General features: G+C 36.4%; 9 protein-coding genes across 9 annotated transcripts; 5 read left to right on the top strand and 4 right to left on the bottom strand.

The window, feature by feature from the left end:
- Positions 1–1,050: 1,050 nt before the first annotated feature.
- GCK72_019030 (uncharacterized protein) lies at positions 1,051–2,858 on the top strand (the record flags this gene model as incomplete). The annotated part of the gene is made up of 4 exons (XM_053732851.1): positions 1,051–1,234; positions 1,307–1,411; positions 1,693–1,733; positions 2,760–2,858. The coding sequence occupies 4 exons, from the start codon at positions 1,051–1,053 to the stop codon at positions 2,856–2,858; spliced, it is 429 nt and encodes a 142-aa protein (XP_053581764.1).
- GCK72_019029 (uncharacterized protein) lies at positions 2,079–4,112 on the bottom strand (the record flags this gene model as incomplete). Its single annotated transcript, XM_003115694.2, has 9 exons — positions 2,079–2,193; positions 2,280–2,347; positions 2,392–2,671; positions 2,742–2,882; positions 2,929–3,070; positions 3,121–3,294; positions 3,377–3,618; positions 3,665–3,914; positions 4,001–4,112. The coding sequence occupies 9 exons, from the start codon at positions 4,110–4,112 to the stop codon at positions 2,079–2,081; spliced, it is 1,524 nt and encodes a 507-aa protein (XP_003115742.2).
- A 2,892-nt stretch (positions 4,113–7,004) lies between these two features.
- GCK72_019028 (uncharacterized protein) lies at positions 7,005–9,415 on the top strand (the record flags this gene model as incomplete). Its single annotated transcript, XM_053732850.1, has 6 exons — positions 7,005–7,251; positions 7,301–7,643; positions 7,692–8,239; positions 8,287–9,038; positions 9,084–9,169; positions 9,223–9,415. 6 exons carry the CDS (start codon positions 7,005–7,007, stop codon positions 9,413–9,415), a joined length of 2,169 nt encoding a protein of 722 aa, XP_053581763.1.
- A 425-nt stretch (positions 9,416–9,840) lies between these two features.
- GCK72_019027 (uncharacterized protein) lies at positions 9,841–12,424 on the top strand (the record flags this gene model as incomplete). The annotated part of the gene is made up of 6 exons (XM_053732849.1): positions 9,841–9,949; positions 10,066–10,408; positions 10,454–10,780; positions 10,887–11,014; positions 11,061–11,809; positions 12,236–12,424. 6 exons carry the CDS (start codon positions 9,841–9,843, stop codon positions 12,422–12,424), a joined length of 1,845 nt encoding a protein of 614 aa, XP_053581762.1.
- Positions 12,425–13,194: 770 nt separating this feature from the next.
- Positions 13,195–15,482, top strand: GCK72_019026 (uncharacterized protein; the record flags this gene model as incomplete). The annotated part of the gene is made up of 5 exons (XM_053732848.1): positions 13,195–13,240; positions 13,293–13,635; positions 13,684–14,231; positions 14,276–15,098; positions 15,293–15,482. 5 exons carry the CDS (start codon positions 13,195–13,197, stop codon positions 15,480–15,482), a joined length of 1,950 nt encoding a protein of 649 aa, XP_053581761.1.
- Positions 15,483–15,718: 236 nt separating this feature from the next.
- On the bottom strand, positions 15,719–16,547 carry GCK72_019025 (uncharacterized protein; the record flags this gene model as incomplete). The annotated part of the gene is made up of 4 exons (XM_003115395.2): positions 15,719–15,999; positions 16,046–16,282; positions 16,331–16,402; positions 16,457–16,547. 4 exons carry the CDS (start codon positions 16,545–16,547, stop codon positions 15,719–15,721), a joined length of 681 nt encoding a protein of 226 aa, XP_003115443.2.
- Positions 16,548–18,366: 1,819 nt separating this feature from the next.
- On the top strand, positions 18,367–18,879 carry GCK72_019024 (uncharacterized protein; the record flags this gene model as incomplete). The annotated part of the gene is made up of 4 exons (XM_053732847.1): positions 18,367–18,460; positions 18,510–18,581; positions 18,637–18,678; positions 18,725–18,879. The coding sequence occupies 4 exons, from the start codon at positions 18,367–18,369 to the stop codon at positions 18,877–18,879; spliced, it is 363 nt and encodes a 120-aa protein (XP_053581760.1).
- Positions 18,880–19,341: 462 nt separating this feature from the next.
- On the bottom strand, positions 19,342–21,797 carry GCK72_019023 (uncharacterized protein; the record flags this gene model as incomplete). Its single annotated transcript, XM_053732846.1, has 7 exons — positions 19,342–19,631; positions 19,679–20,320; positions 20,364–20,478; positions 20,526–20,899; positions 20,949–21,363; positions 21,413–21,530; positions 21,601–21,797. The coding sequence occupies 7 exons, from the start codon at positions 21,795–21,797 to the stop codon at positions 19,342–19,344; spliced, it is 2,151 nt and encodes a 716-aa protein (XP_053581759.1).
- A 320-nt stretch (positions 21,798–22,117) lies between these two features.
- Positions 22,118–23,362, bottom strand: GCK72_019022 (uncharacterized protein; the record flags this gene model as incomplete). Its single annotated transcript, XM_053732845.1, has 3 exons — positions 22,118–22,123; positions 22,179–23,206; positions 23,296–23,362. The coding sequence occupies 3 exons, from the start codon at positions 23,360–23,362 to the stop codon at positions 22,118–22,120; spliced, it is 1,101 nt and encodes a 366-aa protein (XP_053581758.1).
- Positions 23,363–23,630: the final 268 nt, after the last annotated feature.

The following is a 23,630-nucleotide window of genomic DNA, read 5'->3' as shown; positions in this document are numbered from 1 at the left end:
GTCAGATACATTTAACTCGCTCAATCATATGTTATACTGCTCGAGACACAAGGGACGTCTAAACTAATTTATAATATCACGGACATTGTAGACAAGGAATTGAAAGAATTATTCCAAAAATCAAACGGATTTTGTTTTTGAAAAAATTAATAAAGATTCATTGGACGGTTTGGAGTGTAGTAAATCAGAAAACGTCACTAGTTTTCCATAGAGGAAGTTTTCATAAATAATGAGAAAAACATAATCTAGGCTATCAAAACGAAAGGGTGATTTGAATATCAAATAATTTTCCAAATTTGAACAATTCAAACATGAGTTAGATCAAAGTTTCATGATACAAGGTGCATTCCAGTCACTCAGCATTCCACTCTTTTTGACTCACTCTCAGTGTTTTCAAGGAGTTGAGTCTGTCTATGTCAGCAACGGAGACTTTTCTTAAGAAATTAAAATAAGCAAACAGAAACTGAATTGAAGTCTAGAATGTTCTCTTTTCTCTTTACTTCTTTTGCCTTGAAATTCGTTCGAACTGAACTGACGAAAAGTGGTCTAGGTTCAAAAAGTACATTAAAGTTGTCATTTCAGTTTTTTTTTCTGTCGCATTTATGTGTTTGAAAAATCTAAATGCTCGTACCCTGTCTTATCTCAACTACCGTATCTCCTGTTTCTTCTGTATCGTATCTCCCACTGTTTTTTTCAGACTCCCACGTTCTTCTATGTACCGGTGGAATCAGATTCTCATTGCCACCCACAAGTCATTTTTCATTTGTTTTGGTATATTTGGGAACATTCATCTAGTTTTCATTATTCTATCTAGTTCATCGTTTAGATCAAAATCATGTGAGTGGGAACGGGAACGTTAGTTCTAATCAAGGACTCAATTCTTCAATTACAGCATACCTCCAATGTATTCAGAGTACTGCACATATTTTTTGTATCTTGAATAGTTTTATCGATGTCTATCTCATGATAACCGACACTGAAATTCTGCGAGAAACATGTTTCCATATCATTGTTCCTAACATTTTTTGTTATTGCGTTCAGTCTTCGATTATGGTGTTCATTCTACTCGACATCCTATTTATTGTAATGTTTCCAATAGCTCATCGGAATTTTTCTGATTGGAAATATGTTACGGCGATGGCAATGATACCATTTCTTTGGGGTGGAATTATTGTGATTTGGGGATTTCAAGGAGAAGACTACAGCTCTCTGCATTTGTGCAGTTCATTCATGGGTAAGCGAAAGGAAAAATGATAAAAATCAGTGTAGTTCCCAAAGAATCTAGCAAACATTTAAATGTTTTCAGCCCTTCAACGCCCGATCCGGAAGGTGTTGGCTCCAGTTACAGTGGCTTCTAATACTCTGAGTCTTTTGATATTTCTCATTTTGATTTTAGTATTTAAGAAGAAAGGTAAATAACAGAAAATGCATGTTCTTGGTTTTTTTACTGGTTGTTGTGACTGAACCGCATGATTCGTTCTATAATTGTCTGAGGTTTCCGAAGTTGTGCCATTTCAAGATTGCTATTCTTGTACCATCTTCAATGCACTTTTCAAGTAGAAATCAGTCGCTTTTCAGGTCAGACGAGTACAGAGAGCTATAAAATCATGCGTCATCTAAAAGTGTCTGCAGCACTATTTATATTTTCAAATTATTTCAGTGCATTTGCTATAAACTTCGTCATACTTTTAGGTTATTCTGGTGAAGACTTGAGTAATATAATTGGAAATATTGTGAGTCATATCTCTCCCTGATTAGGTTCTCAATAATTCGATATTCTGTTGCAGTCAATGTCTTCAATGTTCTCCTACTCCCACACTTTTTATACAATTATCTGGAGGTCAGCAGATTATCGAAAACGATTTATTGGTTTATATTGCAAGTCTGTCAGCCCGCAAAACACTTTCTTCGTTCATTCTCCTGGCAAAAATCGGGCTGCAAGTGATTTTTGAGAAAATGAATCTCATGGTTTATTATTCAATAAAAGTAGTTTATATAACATTATTACATAGGAAGATATGCGAGTTTTGAACCCGTTTTTCTTAAAAGGATTTGAAAATAAGAAGAGTTTTGAATGTTTAAGAATATGGTTTGAATTTTCGAAGCATAATAATCCACAATATGACAACTGTTGACATGATGAATCCGTTCATTATCCAGAGAGGCTTGAGACCGAGAAGAGTGTAGATGTATCTGAAATTCAGAAGTTGGTAGCGAAATCATTCATATTAAGTTAAAATTATACGAAATGAAACTAATTTTATGAAAAATAAACTTACGAAGCATAAGTTGGGGTAATGACCATCATGATGTCATCGAGGATTACAGCGGCTCCTTGCATGACACTCTGAAAATAACAATTTGCTTTTCCATTACATTTCTGAAGTTTACCTGATCGATATTTCCCAAAATCTTTGAGTAAATAGTATCCAATGAGATTCCGGATGATGGCATTGTCATTCCGAAGACAAAAACCATGCAACACAAGAAAATATACGGTTGTGGAGCAATTCCTCCCTCACACCAAGAGTATTTATCTGGGTCACAACCAGTGTTATCTGTTGAGTTGTAAGCAGCAACTTCTACTCCGATCGATTTGTATGGGTAGGTCACAACATAGAGCATAGTGAATAGAGCGATCGAGAAAAGGTAGATAAATCGAGGTTGAACTCTGAAATATATCTATGAATGATTTTTTGATGAGATCGTTTGAACAGACTATAGGAAAAAGCAAGACTCACATGGTTCCTAGTTTACAGAACATGAAACTTCCGATGACAAACATCGAAAGAATTCCAGATCCTCCCATAAGGAAAGAAGTAATTCTCACTGTCTCGATTCCAGTCCATCCATATTGAACCATCATCAGAATTGGTAAAAGACTGAAAACTTTTTCTGTATTTTAGTCACTCCTAATATTTTCCTCACGTTCCAATAGATCTGGCAGTCATCGTCTTTCCACACTTGGCAATCCAACAGACGAACACCAAAATCCAGTCGATATTGGCTTTCTTGATCTTCTGGATTTTCAATTTCAGTCCTTCCAATTCAAAGATTGATGGCTTCTTTGCTAAAACACAAAGATTTCATACGTGTTTAATGCGAATAATCGGAACTTACGCTTCTTGGTCTTTGGTTTTCTTGGTAACTCTTTCATTCCAAATACGATTATAGCAATTGAGATGAAATTGGTTGAGTTTGCAATCCAAATGGGTGCAGAATACACGTGAAATTTCACATGAGGAATAATAGTAAATCCGGGATACGGAATAGTTGTGAATGCCATTTGAATCACTGGAATTATTATGTGAAAATGCGGCAAAAGCGCTCTACCAGCGTTTTCGGCAGTAGAGCGCATTTGCAACATTTGACTTACATGGTCCACAGATAATAGATAGTGTCATGGAAAGAGACATTGCAGCAAAAGCTTTTGATCTATCCTTTGGCATTGAGACAGCTGCGATATAAGCACGAAGAATTGATGGAGAACTACCGGAGATGTCGAAAAGGATATAGCAGAACATCATCATGTAACGCCTTCCAGTTGGAACGTATTCGATTGCGAGGTATAGGAAACAGGCGACCATGGCAATGATACGTCCGGTTATCAGAGGCCATCTAGATTTAAATTGGTCATAAAAGATTCTCTTCCATAAAAACTCACTTGACAGTCTTGTACTTAAAACTCCACACCGCAAAAATAAGAACAAAAACAGCATGAGCTGCTTTTGATGCAGAACTAGCAATACCAAAGAACTGGACAGTTGCATCTGGATCAATTTCCCTCATATACGGCCATTCACTCATATGAACAGCAGTTCCCTCGATTGCTCCAAGAAAAGATACAAGAGCGGTGATATAGATTAACCGCCAGTTGGTTTCTTCTGCGTCTTCATCGGACAGTGAGAAACAGTCTGAATATTGAAATATGCATTGGGTTTTTAAATGTTTTTGGAATCGAAAAACGAATTCCGAAAAAAGAATTTGAGAAATAACTGACCTTCCTTCATCTCCAGCGAACTGTCCGATTCTTCCTTCTCCATTCCAGGTGGTCCAGAGATTCGAAAGATGGGATCGACCGATTTCTCGGTATCCACAACCTTCTGTTTCATTTCGAAGTACTGTTGCTACTGTCCGTTGTGACACAGAATGACCCAAGAAGGCTTTTGCTGAAGAAGGAGGTACCGATTTTAGGGGTAAGTTTGGATAACGGTTTGGTGTTGAACTATCTGAGCACGAGAAAAAGGGTAAAGCTTCCGCGCGGAGAGATGGAAACACAAATTGTCTTTGCGGAAAAAAGAAGGAGGAAAAGTAAATAAGGAACAGAGAAGAAGTGTGTGTTATTATTTTCCTCAGTCTAGTCATAGTTCATGTTCCATTGAAACATGTTTGACGAAAAGATGTTCAGAAGAAATAGAAGAAGCGTCAAATACAACTAACAAGACTTTTTGTAAGGTTTTTGATTTGTAAGAAGTCTTCAAGGAGGCTATAATTCATAGGATAACAGGTTAGCAGGTAGGAAAATATATTTAGATCAAGATTGTTACAGTTTAGATGTAGGTATGTCATTCTATAACAAGATTACGGTATAGAAAAAAAAAGAAGTGTTCAAAAAATTACAAAGCGTTATGCAATTAAAGAGAAAGTTGATGCGACTTGAGTATGTTTTGGATTATGGTACACTTTCTATAGTGTTTGATTGTCTCTCTTCTAGATTTCTGCTCTCCAGATTTGAGACAGAGGTAAGTGTTCACTTTATTTTATACGCTCGTCACGCATCTAGGTTCCCACTAAATTTAATAGGAGCACAACTCAAATTGATGTTTGAAAAAGGAAACATTTCCGTATAAATGTTCATTTTTCATGTTTCGTCAAGCTGAACAAATAGATCCCTCATCCTTCGTTTTGAAAAAGGTCAGAGTTTATATTACGAGAAAAAAGAGTAAACATTAAAATGGGTGCAAAAGCAAAAGTTTGAAAAGAGGAAAAAACAAAAGAGATAAATGTGTGAGGTTTGAATTGGAATAAAAAGGAAACAGTAATCGTTTTTATAACATACTAAAACTCATATGAGTATAACATCTATCAAAAAAAAAGAGACTGAAGTTTATAAAAATTATCGGAAATAAGATCAAAAACGCAGTGAAAACATCTGTGATTCTTCTACGTTTTATCATGTTTTTTTCGCACTTCCTCCACCTTCTAATTCTTTTTTCAACGTCTTCTTCTCTTCTCATCTGTTTCTCTTCTCTTTATCATATTCCATCTTACCGGCGACACTCATTACTTTGATAATTTATTACTTGTACGTCGTTCATCTGAAAAAAAACCGAGAAACTTGTTATTTTATCAATGTAATATGTACCAATTTCATACCCAACTACCAGGTGATATACTTTGGTCAAACATTGATCATTCTGTGTTATGAAGTGATTTTATGGCATGATTAAAGAGAATGAAAGATATTAGATCTTGAACCATACCAAAGAACCAATCAAATGGATGGTAATCACGCGGTATCTGCAAATCTTTTGGACAGATGGTTCAATGAAGATATCAGTTGGATCAAACCAGTCCACGTAGACCGATCAGCCGGAAGTTGTAGACACTGCAGAAGATAGGAAACATAAAAGTACACCGGTAGTCTAGAGTGAGGTTTTTCAAATTTTCATAGTAAGCTAGCGATTTCTAAATTTGTGATTTTAAATAGGAAGAAAGCACATTTTTAACTGTTCTCTGATATTATTCTAAGTAACTTGCTATTTAAAACCAACACCTAAAATATTTCAATTAACATTTTACTTTTTTGTGTTACAAACAACTCCAAAAAGTTTACTCACCTTTTCCATTCTTCTCCTCCAACACAGTTATTCTTTCATCGTGATAGGGAAGTCAAACAATGCGCAGAAAGAAGAGAAAAACGGTGATCCTCGTTCCAAACTGACCATTTGGTGCGTGTTTTGACAAGAGACTATGACACCATTTGCAAATACATTCGTCATTGAGAACATAGACTTTTAAAAAACAATTGAAATAGGAAAAAGAGACAATAGAAGAAGAAGTAGAGCGAATTTGATAGGAGACTTTTTAATCACGATTTTGTGTCTGAGAAGTATTGAGGAGTAAATGTACACCGTGCTCTGTTCAAAAGGGAAAACCAGGCGTTTCAGAATTTTTACAGGGCTCCCGTCTTATTTTAAATACTACTTTTTATCTGCTCCGAGTTTGTACATGACATTTAGCAGTTCCCGTTCGAACCGGGAAAAATGTTTTCAAAATTCTGACGAGTCATCTTCACATCATCAAGAATTGATCTATCATACGGTCAATCATCCATTTTTCATTTTGATAAGCTTCTTTTCCATTCTTATCAGTTCCTGTAACCCCGAAAATAAGTGAGTTGAATGATGTCAAGTAGTTCAAAATGATGCAGAATTGAATCAGCGAAACAAAGTTCGTAATTAACAATTATCAGTGGTCAGGAGTTGTGAAGCCTATTCCTGGTTTCGTTGATTGATGACGTATCGGAAGAACACATGTTTTTTTTGGTGGAAGGTGTAAGGATTACAAACATTGGAGCTGATACAGATGGACCCCACGAAGAGTAACCTAATGATCAAATTAGGAAAATAGAAGCCAGATGTGCAACTTCTTACAATCAAGTATATTTTGGTTCGCAGCAGAGAGGAATAGTCGGAACTAGACCTTTTAGATACTCATTTCTCAGTTACAACATTGTGCAATTCTCCACAAATCATCATCAGCGCCCAAATAATCTACGACCCTCTCTCACCAATATAGTTTATACGTATTTCCCCAAAAACGCATAGTACAAAAAGTGTGGTTTATTCCATTCCCCCTCCCACTCACAAAATCAGTCTAGTTACTTTTTCCTTATCAGCAGAGTCCGAACATTATCGCCTTACTCGTCACTTTCAAAATGCACTATAAAATCAGACGGGAAGGAGCATCAATTTCGAAAGTCTTGTTTTATTGGTGAAGTCATGACAAGGTTATCATTACTCATCTGTATTATTTTCTTGTTCTGTTTGAGAGGAGTTTCTGCTGGATGGAAAGATATATTTAATCCAAAACCAATCAATGGAATATCTGGACAGTGTCAAAATGACACGAACACTTGGATGAAATCTCTGCAGATTTTCGCTACAGTTTCAACAGAATGCATTGTTATGAATAAATGTACACTGAAAGAATTGAAGATTATTGAAGAGAACTTGTATGCCGTTCAACGTGTGTTTATTTTGTTCAATTCTTGAATAAAGTAAGTGTTTTCTTTCAGAATTCGATGCGTGGGGCCAATTTCCATCACCAGGTCTTCTCGAAATCAAGACACTTTATGATGGATCTAATCAAGAATGTGAACGAATCAGCGGCAAAAAATACGACACAAACTACTGCTACATGCTTATTAGACCTGGAAAGAATGCTTCGTGTGCTGTTTCTAATTCTACTTCTCTGTATTCTGCCCTACCTCTTCGGATCGCTACATGCCTTCCAAAATCTTGTGATCATCAAGAAATGATCAATATATTCAATCAAGTGTCGCCCTATCCATTCACTGCTTGCGCTGCTTTCTGTGTCAAGAATGAGGTGAAAAAGGACTCCGCATTCTGGGGATTCTCGTAAGTTTTCGTCCTCGATCTTGTTATAAAACTATAGTTTTCTTTCAGAATCTTTCTAATGGTAGTATCAGCCATTGCTATTCTTGCTTCATCAATTGACTACATTCGTGAAACTGCGTTTGGAATCTCTAGTGTGAAAGAGAAGAATGTTTTTATGAAAATTCTGTTGTCCTTCTCCTTATGGACGAATGCAGAACTTCTCTTATCTGTGAAGGAGCAAAAACCCGGTTTTATCAAATCTCTGGACTGCATCCGTCTTCTATCAATGTGCTGGGTAGTCACCGGACATTCATTTCTGTATTTCATTCTTGCTGATACGTTGGAACCAGTGATCAACTTCCCCAAACATTTCTGGAATCACTTACTGCTCAACGCGTTCGTATCAGTCGACACATTTTTCGTGCTCTCTGGAATTGTCGTCGCCTATTTGTTTTTCAAAACCAAGCCAAGCAAGAAAATGATCTCGAATCCCATCACATGGATTTTATTCTACATTCACAGATACCTGAGATTAACCCCTCCGATCATGCTCTTCATTGGATTTTTCACAGTCTATGCCCCGTATATTCAAGGAGTGTTTTCGGCTTCTGAGCTGAGTAAGTAAATACTTTTTAGATGAAAGTTTTTTACTTTTAAATTTCAGATGGAATGTACCCTCAAATCGAAGCGTGCAAAACCTACTGGTGGCAAAACTTACTTTATATCAATAATTTTGATAAAAGTGACAACAATCAAGATAGTACTTGTTACGGTATTACTTGGTACTTGGCAGTGGACACTCAACTTTATCTTGTCGCTCCGATTATTTTGGTTGTTTTGTATTTCTCATTTGCTGCTGGAACTGCTGTAATTGTTACTGGATGTGTTGGAAGTATCATTGCAACTTACATTTTATTTGGAATTTATGACGTGCCAGCTGATATCATCGGAAATGGAAATCAAAACAACTTCTTTGACATTGCATACTCAAAACCTTGGATTCGCTGCCCACCGTATCTCGTAGGAATTCTCACTGGTTACCTGCTGGCTACCTACGGAAACAGAAAAATCAGATTGAACTGGGCGTTATCTGTTGGAGGTTGGATTGTTGCATTCGTGATTGCAGGCGGTTGTCTCTTTTCAACTTACGACTATGACAAGGGAGCACATTGGAGCACGTTCACAAGAGCTACATTCTATAATTTCCATCGATTGGGATGGGGAGTTTTTGTTTGCTGGGTTGTTGGTGCAAACCACATGGGATGGGGTGGACCAATCAATAACTTTATGTCTCACCCGATTTGGCAACCATTCGGAAGACTGTCGTATTGTGCGTATATTGTTCATTGGATGGTGTTGTTTTACTACTTGAATGTTGGAGGAGTCGTTGTTCATTATTCATCTGCATGGGAAGTGGTGAGTGGGACAATTAAGATTTTCGAAAAAAAAATTGAATTTCAGTTTATTTACATCGCAATCCCAGCAACTCTACTGTCATATGTACTTGCTTTCTTCTGGAGTTGTTTATTCGAGGTTCCCATTTTGAAGTAAGTCACAGTCAACGTGAAACTCAATATTTTCTAAACTTATATGCTTCCAGACTCGAGAAGATGCTTATTGAATCATTAATAGGTGGAGTTGGACGAACATCTCTCAAAGTTGACGAGACAGCAACTCCGCTCTCTGAAAACTTGAAAGGAAAAGTTTCACCGATTCTCGAGAAGAAGAGAGAAGAAGCATCTGCATGGGATATAGAAATAGAAGAAGGAAAACTAGAAGACGTGAAACTATGAGAATAATCTTCTGATAATATTGTAATTAATGTGAATTGTTCCACTTTGATCTCGATTTCACTACAAAATGCATTAAAAATACAGTTCACCCAAACTTTTTTATACGAACTTCAACATTTTTGCTTTCAAACTCAAGTTTGACATAGTCTGGCTCAAATCACAACCATGACCATAATCCGCCATTCCGTGATTTTATCAAAAAGTGACCTGCTATCAGTCAGTATTTCTCTACCTATATTTAAGAAGAATCATAATTTGAAGTTTTGATTTATTAGTTTCTTTAGAAAGATGAGTCGTCTTCTATTTTTTATTTTTGTTTCACTTTTTCAAACATTAACTGTGTACCGACTGACTGGAAAAGCGTATTCAATCCCAAACCAATCAATGGGATATCAGGACAATGTAAAAATGATACGAATACCTGGATGAAGTCACTGTCAGTTTTCGCTACAGTTTCAACGGAATGTATTGTTATGAATAAATGTACACCGAAAGAATTGAAGATTCTGAAGGAGAATCTGTATGCGATACAGCGTAAGTCTAATGTTCTTGTGAAACATTCAACTCAAGCCCATGACGCATTTTTCTAGAAAAAAAAATCAATTTTTGCTTGCGTATTCAATATAAGTGTTCAAGTCTTCTTCTCTCAGAACTCGATGCATTTGGACAACTTCCTGCTCCTGGCCTTCTGGAACTTAGATCTTTATATGATGGATCTTATCAAGACTGTAACCGAATCAGTGGCAAAAAGTACGAAACAAACTACTGCTACCTTCTGATTATTCCTGGAAAAAACAAGAATTGTTCGTCCAATAGTTCCACGCCTTCTTATTCTTCTCTACCTGTCAGGTATGCAGCCTGTTTGCCAGAATCTTGTGATCATGAACAAATGAAAAACATATTCAATCAAATCTCGATCTATCCATTCACTGCCTGCAATGCATTTTGTGTGAAGAATAAGGTGGAGAAAGACATCACATTTTGGGGATTCTCGTGAGTTTCTAAAATAACACTATACAAAGAGCAGGTTCTTTTCAGATTCTTCCTGATGATAATATCAACAACTGTAATTCTAACATCTTCTGTCGGCTACTTTCGTGAAACTATCTGGGGAATTTCTAGTGCTGAAGAATGTTACACCTTCATGAAGGTTCTCCTAACCTTCTCCGTCTGGACTAACTCCGAACAGATATTATCTGTGAAAGAGCAAAAACCAGGACACATCAGATCTCTCGATTGTATTCGTTTCTTTTCTACATGCTGGGTTGTCACCGTTCATGCGTTTTTATATTTTTATTTTGCCGACACACTGGAACCAGTTTTACAATTTCCGAAGCACTTTTGGAATCACCTTATGTTGAATGCGTTTGTTGCGGTAGACACTTTTTTAGTTTTATCTGGAATTGTTGTGGTTCTATCTGGAATCATACATGTTTTTCAAAACGAGGCCAAACAAGGAAATAGTCTCTAGCCCAACAACGTGGATATTGTTCTACACTCATAGATATCTGAGATTGACGCCACCAATCATAACATTTATTTGGGTTTTCATAGTCTATGGCCCATATATTCAAGGAGTTTTCGAAGCTACGTATTTGAGTATGTTTTCGCCATTCAGATAGTGATCCCTTTTTCCAATTTTCAGATCAAATCTCTCTACAAATCAAAACGTGTCGAAATTATTGGTGGCGTAATCTGTTGTTCATTAATAACTTTGACAACTCTGAAAGTGGATCAAGTACTGCTTGCTACAATATTTCTTGGTACTTGGCTGTCGATATGCAGCTCTACTTGATCGCTCCTATCGTTTTGGTCGCTTTTTATTTTTCATTATCAGCCGGAACCTCGCTAATTTTGGCTGGATGTGTTGGCAGTATTATTACAACTTACCTTCTTTTCGAAAAGTACGATATCCCAGCAGATATGATTGGGAATGGAGATCAAAAGTATTTCTTTGATGTTGTTTATTCAAAACCATGGGTTCGATGCACTCCATATCTGATTGGATTGCTCAATGGATATTTGTTAGCTGTTTATGGTAACAGAAAGCTACGATTGAATCGGATATTTTGTTTCTGTGCATGGATTATTGCATTCATTATTGCCGGGTTTTGCCTATTTGCGAACTATGATTATGACAGAGGAGTGCATTGGAGCATATTTTCAAGAGCCTCATTTTATAACTTTCATCGGATTGGATGGGCATTTTTCATTTGTTGGGTTGTTGGAGCGAATCATATGGGATGGAGTGGACCAATTAACAATTTCATGTCTCACCCAATTTGGCAACCACTCGGAAGACTGTCGTATTGCGCTTATATTGTGCATCTGGTGGTTTTATACTACTTTTTGAACGTCGGAGGTGTTCTACATTATTATTCTGCATGGGAAGTGGTTAGTGGACTGAAAAATCGCTGATAGAATAAATATTTCAGATCCTCTATATTGTGATTCCAACTTCATTTCTATCGTACGTTGTGGCGTTTGTTTTGAGCTGTCTTTTCGAAATCCCTACTTTGAAGTAAGCCAGAATCTCACTAAAGATGGACCCCGGATCGACACGGAGGTACAGGTTGAGAGATACACCATCAGAACGGAAAAATGGTTTCAAATCTGTATTCTTTTGCGGAAAGTTTTGGATTTTGAGAGTCTTGAAAACGATTATTTTTCACTGACAAGCCACAAAAACACAAATAACTTTTTCATGAGATCGTTTAGCAAGAACCGAATATAGATTTGAAACAAGCGCAAGTTTTCCGTTCTATTGCTGTATCTCTCGACCTGTAACTACATCTCGTCTCGGAATCCTTCCTTATTCAGTGTAGAATCACAATAGCAATGATTTCCAGACTGGAAAAAATGCTGATTCAATTTTTGATTGGAGAGAATAGAACATCGACATCTGAAAGTAAAAGGAACTTATATCCAATGAGAAAGAAAGAACTAAAAACTCCAGAATGCGATGTTGGAATTGAAGAAGAAAGTGTAGATGCTGTTGTCAAATTTTAAGTACAAAATCTTTTCTACAGTTGAAATGATTTTTTTTCCTTATTATCTTCCTAAATAGGCTCATTGAAACTAAAACTCTACTTTTGTAATGAACCATTCACAAGAATTAAGTCACTTAAAAAAACAAAACGAAATCGTCTACGAGAGACAATAATATTAGTTTGGATTTCAGATAATTTCATACAACAGTGACCTGAAATAAACTTCCAGGTTGCTCTTATCTATCAATCGCTTTCATTTAACTAATAATCTCTCTCACTAGACACTCACAATGTTGTGCAATTCCCCCTCAACTGATATCACCATTTCAATGATTTTGTTCTCGTTTGTATGATTTATAATCAGTTTTTCATTAATTTTTGTCCAAAATGCCTCAAGGATTCTATGATCAGGATCAAAACTCACACTCGCCGTCTAGATTCTTTCCCATTGTATTTTCTTATCTACAAGTTTTGAGTGCAAAGATTTTGAGTCACTCGTCATCAATTCCAAGTCTGGAAAGCAGTATAAAAAGGAAAATATGGGTATTAATATCAAGTACTCGAGTTTTATAGATTATTGTATTCATGAATCAGTTATTATTTTTCTTTTCCGCATTTACTTTATTCCTGAACTGTTCTAGTTCATATTCCGCATGGAAAGATGTTTTAAAAGTTTCAACAATTCACAATTTAACTGGACAATGTCAAAATGATACGAATACTTGGATGAAGTCGCTGGAGATTTTCGCTACAATTTCAACGGAATGCATTGTTATGAATAAATGTACAATGAAAGAGTTGAAGATTCTTGAAGACAATTTGTATGCAGTTCAACGTAAGTTTTTCATCAAAAAACTTTGCGGTAAACGTTTTCTTAATATTTTTAGAACTTGACTCGTTTGGTCAGTTTCCGGGTCCAGGACTCTTGGAAATCAAAACTCTCTACGATGGATCGTATCAAGAATGTAATCGAATCAGTGACAAAAAGTACAACACAAATTACTGCTACCTTCTCATAACTCCTGGGAAAAATGTATCGTGTGCAGTCACCAGTTCAACTCCATTATACGCATCTTTACCATTTCGTATCGCAGTCTGTCTTCCAGATTCTTGTGATCATCAAGATATGATCAGCATTTTTAATCAAATGTCACCTTATCCGTTCACTGCATGCAGTGCATTTTGTGTGAGGAATGAGGTTGAAAAAGACTCGGCGTTTTGGGGATACACGTAAGCTTAAAAGACTTTTAAATAACAATTTAAATATGTATTTTTCAGAATTTTTTTGATGGTGATGGTTTCAATTGCTATTCTTGCTTCCTCAGTTGATTATACTAGAGAAATAGTTTATGGAATCTCCAGTCAAAAAGAGGAAAACCTGGTCATGAAGATTCTTCTGACGTTCTCTTTCTGGACAAATGCAGAATTGATTTTATCCGTGAAGGAGCAAAAACCAGGATTTATCAAATCTCTTGACTGCATTCGTCTTCTATCTATGTGTTGGGTTGTCACAGGTCACTCATTTTTGTATCTCGCACTCGGAGATACTTTGAAACCAGCTCTCGACTTTCCAAACCACATCTGGAATCACCTATTACTCAGTGGATTCGTTTCAGTTGATACATTTTTTGTACTATCTGGAATCGTTGTCGCTTACATGTTCTTCAAAACCAAGCCGAGCAAGAAAATGATCTCGAATCCAATAACATGGGTATTGTTTTACGTTCATCGTTATTTGAGATTAACTCCGCCAATGATGCTTTTCATTGGATTTTTCACTGTCTATGCTCCGTATATTCAAGGAGCTTTTAGCGCGTCTCAATTGAGTAAGCTTTCAACTTTGGAGTATATACTAAGAAGTCATTTCTAGATGTAATTTTACCACAAGCCAATCTTTGCAAAACATACTGGTGGCATAATCTTCTCTACTTCAACAATTTCGATAAAACTACCGAAACAAACAGCGAAACATGCTATAATATCACTTGGTATTTGGCAGTAGACACTCAACTTTATCTCATTGCTCCAATAGTTCTGATTGCACTCTACTTCTCATTTGCTGCTGGATCTGCTACTGTTGTTACTGGATGTGTTGGAAGTATCATCACTACTTATATCCTCTATGGAGATTATAATCTGACTGCCGATGGGTTTGGAAATGGAAACGGGAATGACTTCAATAGAATCGTCTACTCAAAACCGTGGATTCGCTGCCCACCGTATCTTGTAGGACTTCTCACTGGTTACCTACTGGCTACCTACGGAAACAGAAAGATCAGATTGAACTGGGTGTTATGCATATGTGGATGGATGCTTGCTTTTGTTATCACTGGTTTCTGTCTATTTTCTACTTTCGATTATGATAAAGGAACACATTGGAATGTGTTCACAAGAGCCACATTTTACAACTTTGATCGACTCGGATGGGCAATTTTCATTTGTTGGGTTGTTGGAGCGAATCACATGGGATGGGGTGGACCAATCAATAACTTCATGTCGCACCCAATTTGGCAACCATTCGGAAGACTGTCGTATTGTGCTTATATTGTTCATTGGATGGTGTTGTACTACTACTTGAATGTCGGTGGACCTCTTCATTTCTATTCAACATGGGAACATGTAGGTATTTTGTCTTTGGTATATTCGATTACAATTGACCATTTGGCAGAGGTTTTAACTGAGGTTCTGATAAAGTTTCTTGGGAGAATATTTCACAACTGCATATCAAATTCTAATTTTTCATCTATTCGAAATTTTCAGTTCCTCTATGTATCCGTTCCTGCAACTCTTCTTGCCTACGTTCTCGCATTCTTTTGGAGTTGTCTATTTGAAATACCCACTTTGAAGTGAGCACGGTTTTGATACTAACCCGTGGTTTTTCTTCCAGACTCGAAAAGATGCTGATCGAATCTTTGATTGGAGGAGTTGGACGAACATCATTGAAAGTTGAGAACAATGGAAAACCATCAGGAACAGAGTCTCCAATTTTGACAAAGAAAGAAGCAGAGAGTCCAGTATGGGGAATTCCGATAGAAGAGAGCAACAGGGAAGCTGAGAAGACAACTACTTTCAAGTAATGCATTCTGAAAGAAAATTGATCGAATTTGATGACCTCTGCATTGTTGGTATTTGATCTCAACGAATTTCTGACTATATTAAAAAGTAGGGTGAATGTTTGGATTAATTGCAATAAACATAATTGACAGAGATAAAAAGGTATATTATATATATTGGAATACATATGATTGAAATTTAAGAGATGAAGCGAAGAATAAGCAATGCTCTATAAGAAGTTGAGATTGACAATAGGAAATTAATCGTATTTTTCCTTGTTTCTTTTCGCTTGGATCTCGTACTTGCAAAATTCGAGTTCTGCGATACAACATTGAACTCTATCCTCTATGTCTTGAAATTCCATCGCAGTATTGATTGCTTTGGCATGGAAAATATCGAGCTCTCCGTTCAGGTTGATATTTGTGCGCATCGCACTTTCCAATCCCTTACTCATGAGCTCGTACTTGTACAAAGTTTTGTTGACGACGTTGCGAAGACTGATTATATCCGCATTCATTGTTATGAAGTTGCTGACGTTATCTGAAATTGCTGTTTGTTCTCAGATGTCGATAAAACATAAATTTACCTTTCTGACTATCTGATTCTTCAACAACCATTCGTGTATTCTTGGCTTTTTCAATTTCCAGATGCATCACACTATTCTTCTTGTCAATCTCTTTAACATTCGAAAATACTTTCCCGATCGAGTTTTTCAGTGCAGTCTCATTACAATCTATTTTAGCAGGTTTCACCAGGAGATTGTCAGCGGTTGACTTGCACGAGCTGGACTTCTCAACTGAACTGTAAGCTTTCTTGAGGTAAACTGAAACATAATAATTTAGTTTAAAAGTTATCTACTTGATGCTCTTACACTCGTGACTGAGTTCGATGCGACGTGCAAGAATTCCAAACTCGTTCCATTGCCACTGAGTAGCATGCGGGGCTGAAAAATGTGTAAGTTCTGAAAAAGATTCACAAATAAAATTAGAGAGTTTACCCATTTGTCGGACAAGTCGAATCAAATCGTTAACGCAAGCATACGGCAACTTAGGATCTACCGATGGAACAATCGGTGGTGGATCAGACATGTCGTCTCAACGTACTTCTGAAAATGTAACCATTGAAACTTAGAGTTCGTTATGGATAAATTTTAAGAAAGCATCTCAACAAGTTTAGAGTAACGGATGAAGCTGTACTGATCACCGACCAATAAAACCCAAAAAGGGCGGTCCTTGTTACATGATACATTGACACAGAAGAGGTCGGAAAAGGCGTTCAAAGGTCACGTTAGCTCCTCCTTTTATTATGACCATCTCGACAGTTTGTATATGTTTTGCGATTAATAAGAAGCCGCCGGGCAGATGTAAGAGTTGGGTCATAAAGTAGAATAAGACGATACTGAAGAACTGTATAAACGATTCGCCGGAATCTGAGCCAGTTATTATACGAGTGAACCCTAGCCATCTCTAAAAGAGAAAGAGGCAGATGCTCAAAAAGAGAGGAGAATATATCACAACGGTTCATTAAAGTTGAACATCTCTTTGTTCTCCGTTCCCTTGGTTGGAAGTGTTGACAGAAAGCAACAGCAGGTGTATATTCTGGTAGAAGATACTGATCAGGTGTTTCCCGATAGTTTCTGTGAGACATAGTCCCGGTGAAAAGACGTAGCTTCCACTCATTCCAGATACGCCGACTCATTCCTTGAAAACCAGTCATTACTTTTGCTGAAAATTCTGAAAAACAATGATGGCGAGAATCCTCAGACACCCGTTCCTTGGGGATGCAAATCAGGTAGAAAATGTTATGGCTAGATGCTAATAAGCATATGCAGAAATCCTCATTCTCTCTCTTATTTCCTGTCTATATCTTTCCCTCGTCTCCATTTATACGCTTTTTCGTACTTTCAAACTTTTATCTAAAATTACTTTCACATTCTTTTCAACGTGCGACAGCAAAGAGCCAGATACCTCCAAGCAGTTTTGTAAATTAGAGAACACAGCCCGCTCTTCTGAAACTCTTTTCCAAATTTTTCTCCAAGAGAAGACGAAGAGAAAAACAGTATTTTCGCAGAGTTTTCACATTAAATTTCCCTCCGATTCGCTTCTTTTTGCCTCTTTTCTCTGCTATAAAAGTTTCGTTTTGATGGGATTCTATCCATTTCTGTTTGCACGGTGGAAAACATTTATGTATATTTCTTGTACCAATGCTGAAAAGAAACCACCATTTTCACTTGTTTTTGATTTTTCAATAGCATTCTTGTCGATGTTTTTTGGATTTCTCGATGTCGCTTAATTGTTTCTGAGATGATGCGCTAGCATCGAATTACTGAAGTCGCGAAAAAGTTGTTTTGAACCTTAACATAGAAAATAGTGTCATGAGGAGTGTTAAATCTTCGTCAGAAATTTGCGAAAATTTTTCAATCAAGAGAAAGTTAATGACTAGACACGAATTAGCAAAGGGTTGCTCGAGTGAGTAGTTAAACTTTTTCGAGTTTTGCACTTTGTCTGTTGTCCATAGAGAATGAAAGACATTTACCAAAAAAGTTATTCATGTTGAGTCAAGATAAAATTTTATTTCGGTTCCTATTTTTGAAAATTCGCAATATAAAAAAGGAAACCTTCTGAAATCTTGTAACCTATTATGTGATTTTGTCTCATTAGAACTGTTTATTTGTGACATAGATCACTTCTTTCTTCGCCAGATGGTTTACAAGCTCTTTCGCACTTTTTCGAGGTCAGCAGACGTTCCTTTTGTGCCGCCCGACTACATTCCCCTTTTGCCGAGTTTCACGGCATTATAAACAAATGAGAAAAAAGAGGCGACTTGAACCTACTTCTGAGGTGTCAACTTCTCGGGATTTTCTTTGTTTCGAAATTATTTTAGTACGGTGACATAGTTTCAGGAAGAATGTCTTCACGCACTCCGGCAACATTCAATCCAAACAGCCCGATCAAACCGGAACATTATATGAACCAACTCATCAGAATCGTTCAAGGAATGGGTGAGTTTTCGGGTGGACTGGGAAGGTTTCGAAAATGAAACATTTTTAGCTCCATCTGCCACTCAGAAACAATGGAAGCGTTTCGGTATCACTGCCAGAAACATCGAGTTGAGCCACAACTGTAAGTCTTCACATTTATCTAAACGAGAGATGACAATTTGTTTGTTTTGTTTCAGTCCACGTCAGTAAAGCCGTCATCGCTGCTCAGTCTACTGCTGGTTTGTGTAAAATATTCTATTCGTTTCAGTCAATTTTCAGTTTCAGATCTGATTGAAGAGGCAACTAATCGCTACATGGAGCTGCGTCTCCAGAAATCTCAAAAAGATCTCAAAAGTCTTCTGGATCAAGTGGAGAAGAAGAAAGTGGAGATTGCCAATATCCAAACGGAAATCAACACTCACGGATCCTCTTTATTCTAGATTTTATCTAGAACTTCCATCTGTAAGTTCATAGACTTTTTGGTCTTCGTTTTTATTCTCACCACGTTTTCATCAATATCATCAATTTCTTTCAATAAATAAAAATAACTGTACACGCTATCCATATATTTATCTGCTTCAATCATCAATTGTTTTTCAACTTTTTCTCTTTCTCTTTCATTCCTTTTTTATTTGATGTTTTTTTCATTCAAGAAATTTTCTGTTTGAATAAATAAATAAAAATGAAACGAATAACTAAGATAAATTTTGTGAAACAGGATTCGAACCAGAGTGGATGAATTTTTTGTGAAGACACACATCATAAGTTTGAAGAGAAACTGAGAATTCAAATGCAGTACGATTAGAGAAAATTCTAAAGTTATCAGAGCGAAGAGTTTCTCCAAATAAAAATATAAATTTAAGTTTCGAGTAGAACTACTTCATTAAAAAAACCAGCAAAGGTCACTTAATCGCTTTCTCCTTGATCGCCGGAATCGGGTTTTCTCTAGTATCAATATTGATTTCATGCTTCAACAAAAAGATAACGAATTCCTCTTCTGTAAACAGATTGTATAGTCTATCCGGATCGTTTTTGTATTCGTTCAGGTCAATTGATCCATCATGGATCAAGAAAATTGGACCCAGATTCGCATGCAGATACGGGTGAGCATTTTTGTTGAAGTACCCTTTCAAGGGGAACTCATTCAACACTATTCCGCCGTGTGATTCGATGATTGCAGTGAGAGTTAATACTGAAAGTAATTTGGGTTAAAAATTCAAATAAGACGAATTCTCTTACGATTATCATAATGTTCCATTACCAATGCCACGTATACTCCAATCAAAAATGGCATCTTTCCTTTAGCCATATATTCAGTCCATGTAAGTATTGAATTGTAAATGACTCCTTTGTACTTTATATTTTCAACCAGATAGTTGTAATCCTGTGAAATTATTTTTTCATCGTCCAAACAGTCAGTCATCCATTGTTCTTTTACTATAATGACTCCATTGAATATCCATAGTAATAGATCCAAACGATCAGTTTCCATTACTCCATACTGATCTGTTTTCACAACGAAGTGAGTGGTTGTTTCCATTGCTTCATCTGATGTTATTGATTGAAACTTCTCCATGAAAGTATTGGTCAAATTCGTCTCCGTTCTGTCATCTATGAAAATATGAAAAGAATGAACAGGAAACACTTGAGGAACACTCTTCCGGAACTTCTTATTTTTGTATTTCTTGTAAATTGCTTTGATCTTATCGTATTGATCTGCCTTCTCCGGTTGATAAGCTCGATATCTGAATGGAAGCATCTCTTCAGGAAGACGATTGGAACTGTTAAGTAGAGTACGATCTGCTCCATATCGGATGAGGACGTCAACCAATTCAACATGACCAAGTTTAGTGGCTACGTGGAGGGCTGTGTTACCATATTCTGAAAATGTTTATAATACGAATTCAAGACAATGATAACATACTATTGTAGACGTTAACGTATGCTCCATTCTTTAGAACTTTCAATAAATTGGTTTTATTCACTTCTCGAACTGCATCCAGGAGCGAGTTTTTCAGATTGAACTGATCCATAAACAGCTGTAACAAGGGTTTCTTTTTTTGATAACATTCGAAACAAAGCTCACCGAATACCTCCATCGTTTTTCAAATTCTTCTGGTTTCCCAAAATAATATAGATAGAGATTCTTGTATTTCGTCCTCCCTGCTTCTGTCAACCCATAAACCAGCACAGACACGATTAATATGACGAAAATAATTCCAATTATAATGAACACTAAACTTGTAATAGAGACAGCCGGTTCAATGCTCTTCTTGTTGTTCTTTGGATTCGGCTCACCGAATATTTCATCAAAGTAGTTTTTCAATAACGCGAGAAATTCGCGAGAATTTCTGAGACGACCATGATAATCTGAGAATTGCAAATCTAGGTTTTGAACAATATTAAAGTAATAGTCGTCGTTCGAATAACTCTCTTCATGTGATGACGTGGATAAGTTCTCTGAAACAAATTCTAATATTTGGCACATTGTTGGTTTGTCTAAACTCACTGTAAAACTTTTGCAATGTTGTCTTCTTTCCAGGCATTCCATTGATTTTTGCCGCCTTCTCAAGAATTCCTGTCATTTCATCCAGACTATCGTTTTTCAGATTGATTGACTCTTGATTCAATTCGTCAATTTTATCAAGCATGTCCCTTAATGCAGTCGATGGATGTTCCCAGTCTCTCAACTTGAAATGTCTCAATGTTTCTTCTGTCTCCTTCTCGAATTCCTTGATACTCAGAAGATGTTTTCTGTGTCGACGTGCACTATCCATATTCTTCAGAGTCCGAGTACAAAGTCCAATAGCTTCAGATATCTGTCGAGCATTTGTCAGAGACAAAACAGCATTCGAATCGGAAGTCGGTCTCATCTTGTTCACAGTCATTATCTCTTTTTTCACAATTTCCAGTTTGTTTTTGACCTGAAAGGAACTGGTTTTGGTCTGCATCAGGGAGTTCGTAAATCCTCACTTCAGAAAGAGAATCCAAGTATTCTCTAGTTTGAGGGACCATGTTTGAAGTGAATAATGTGATACTGATCAAACTACTAATGACGTTCTGAAGTTTGACAAAGTACGAACTGTCTTTCCTACAATAAAAACATATAATGTTTCTAAACTCTTTTTTTGGCGGTCTGAAATTTAGAATAAAAAATTTACCTGAAGCATTTTCCCGACTCAATTAGTTTTATCTTATTCAAAATGTCTTTAACGGATATGCTCTGTTTCTGTTCAAGATTCTCTGATTTTTCTTTCAATTTTTTCAACTTCATTGACCACTCGGCGCTTTCTCTGAGCAACATCAAATAGCCATTGTTCTTGTCAGCCAATTTGAACCAATCTCGCATCTCGTGCATACTTTCTAGTGATGTTTCGTCGGTTATATTTTGAAACTTCGCTAGAGAGAAGACCCAATTCATATTTTTTCTGATAGTTTCGAGATTTTTTATATCCAATTTTCCACTTATAAAAGGGAAATAGCGTTCTTCGAACCGAGAAAATCTTTCGTTAATTTCTAAAATTATTGTCATTATTTCCTTCAAGGGAATCTGTTCGTTTTCAAAAATTCGAAACTGTTCATGATCGAAAATTCCACCGAAATTCAAACAATTGGATAGTAGTTTGCTTGACTTATCCAATATTTTTTTGTAACTTCGATAATTTTCAGAAACTTTTGTTATATCTAATAAGAGTTCAATCGTTATTTGAATATTGTCGTTTCTACTTGTAAAATTTACGAACTTCTTCCACGAAGTCTCCAAATCGATGATTGTTTGTGGAACTTTTCGAAAAAGGAGCAGTGCCTTTTCAAGGTTCTTGGTGCTCGCACCTCTGGCTATGTTCTTTTTAAACCACGGTCTCTTCAAATCGCCAATAACTTTCTTCATATCTTTAGATCCCAAAAATCCAGCGGTATGAATTGAAGATGGTGTGTACTCAATAGTTTGATACTTGTATATTTCTTCAGCCGAAACGAGAAAATGTTCAAATGCATTTTTGATCTGAGTTTGGTTATAATTTTCGCTGTTTCCATCCCAAGCCGGCCTTGAAAATCTGAATGATTCTTTGATTTCGTTGAGTCCTCTATCAGCCAATTTTCTCAAATCGTTTATTCTTGAAGTGAACTTCAGAGCAATGTTTTTTACATCAATAAGTTTCTTGTAGTTTCTATATTCTCTCGATTTCAAGATTTTCTCTGCTTCAGTACTCAATTTAGGAAAGGAAATCAAACATTGGAAGATCTCCTGTCTGCCATATTTTTCAAGAAAGTTATTTAAACTTTCTGAAATTATATTGCTTTCAGGTAGCGGTTTTGTTCCTTCGAAAAGATCCAGAAAAGCGAAAATTATTGTATGATTCAATCTTGAGCAATTGTTGTTAACAATGAAAAATTCTCGAATATTCCTTGCTTTTATCAGCATGTCTATCAATGAATACTTCATCGTGTCAGAGAAAGAATCTGCTTGTTCCGCAATCTCCTTTACAATGATAATGTTGTGGCGACTTTGAAGCAAATCTTTTATCTCAATGAGATTCTGTGGGTATCGAGACATAGTTTCATTCATTCTGTACAGCTCATCAATTGCTGTTTGAATATCCACATCAACCATTTTCGAGAAACTCTGTGAGCCGATTTGAAGCAGTTCGGCGAGAAAAATTCGAACTTCTAAATCTTTTTTGAGAAAAGCAGATTGAAGGTAGATAGCATTAGTGACACGTGATAGAATTGCAAAATCTTTGGATATCAGTTGTAGACCGGATGGGACTGAAACAAGGTCTTACGGACTCGTTACGAGTTTAGTTTGTATCGACAAAAAACTATGTTGCGATTCTCGGCAATCGAAAACTACTGACCTGATTTTGACTTCCCCGAGACTCTCACTGAGAAAATTATTGCAATGAAAACAAATAATGTACGCATGAGGCATATGGTTTCTAACGTTTTTCCCTGAAAATAGAAAGTTTATATATTGAGTCTTCAAGAAAACTTATATTGAGTCTTCAAGAAAACTTATTACCGAAAGATTTATACTTTTGATGAACAGCGATGATAATATTATACAAACTTTGTAAAGATACGAATTGACTATTAACTTCCAAAAATACTACCGGAAAATGTAAATTTACGGCAACACGTAGAGGTCAGGTACAAAAAAAATAATTTTTTGCTCAAGTTTCGTAATTTAACT

This window comes from Caenorhabditis remanei, chromosome V (genome assembly GCF_010183535.1).
Source record: "Caenorhabditis remanei strain PX506 chromosome V, whole genome shotgun sequence".
NCBI classification, from domain to species: domain Eukaryota; kingdom Metazoa; phylum Nematoda; class Chromadorea; order Rhabditida; family Rhabditidae; genus Caenorhabditis; species Caenorhabditis remanei.
The sequence above is the reverse complement of the archived record's forward strand: the minus strand, read 5'-3'. Positions and strand labels throughout refer to the sequence as shown.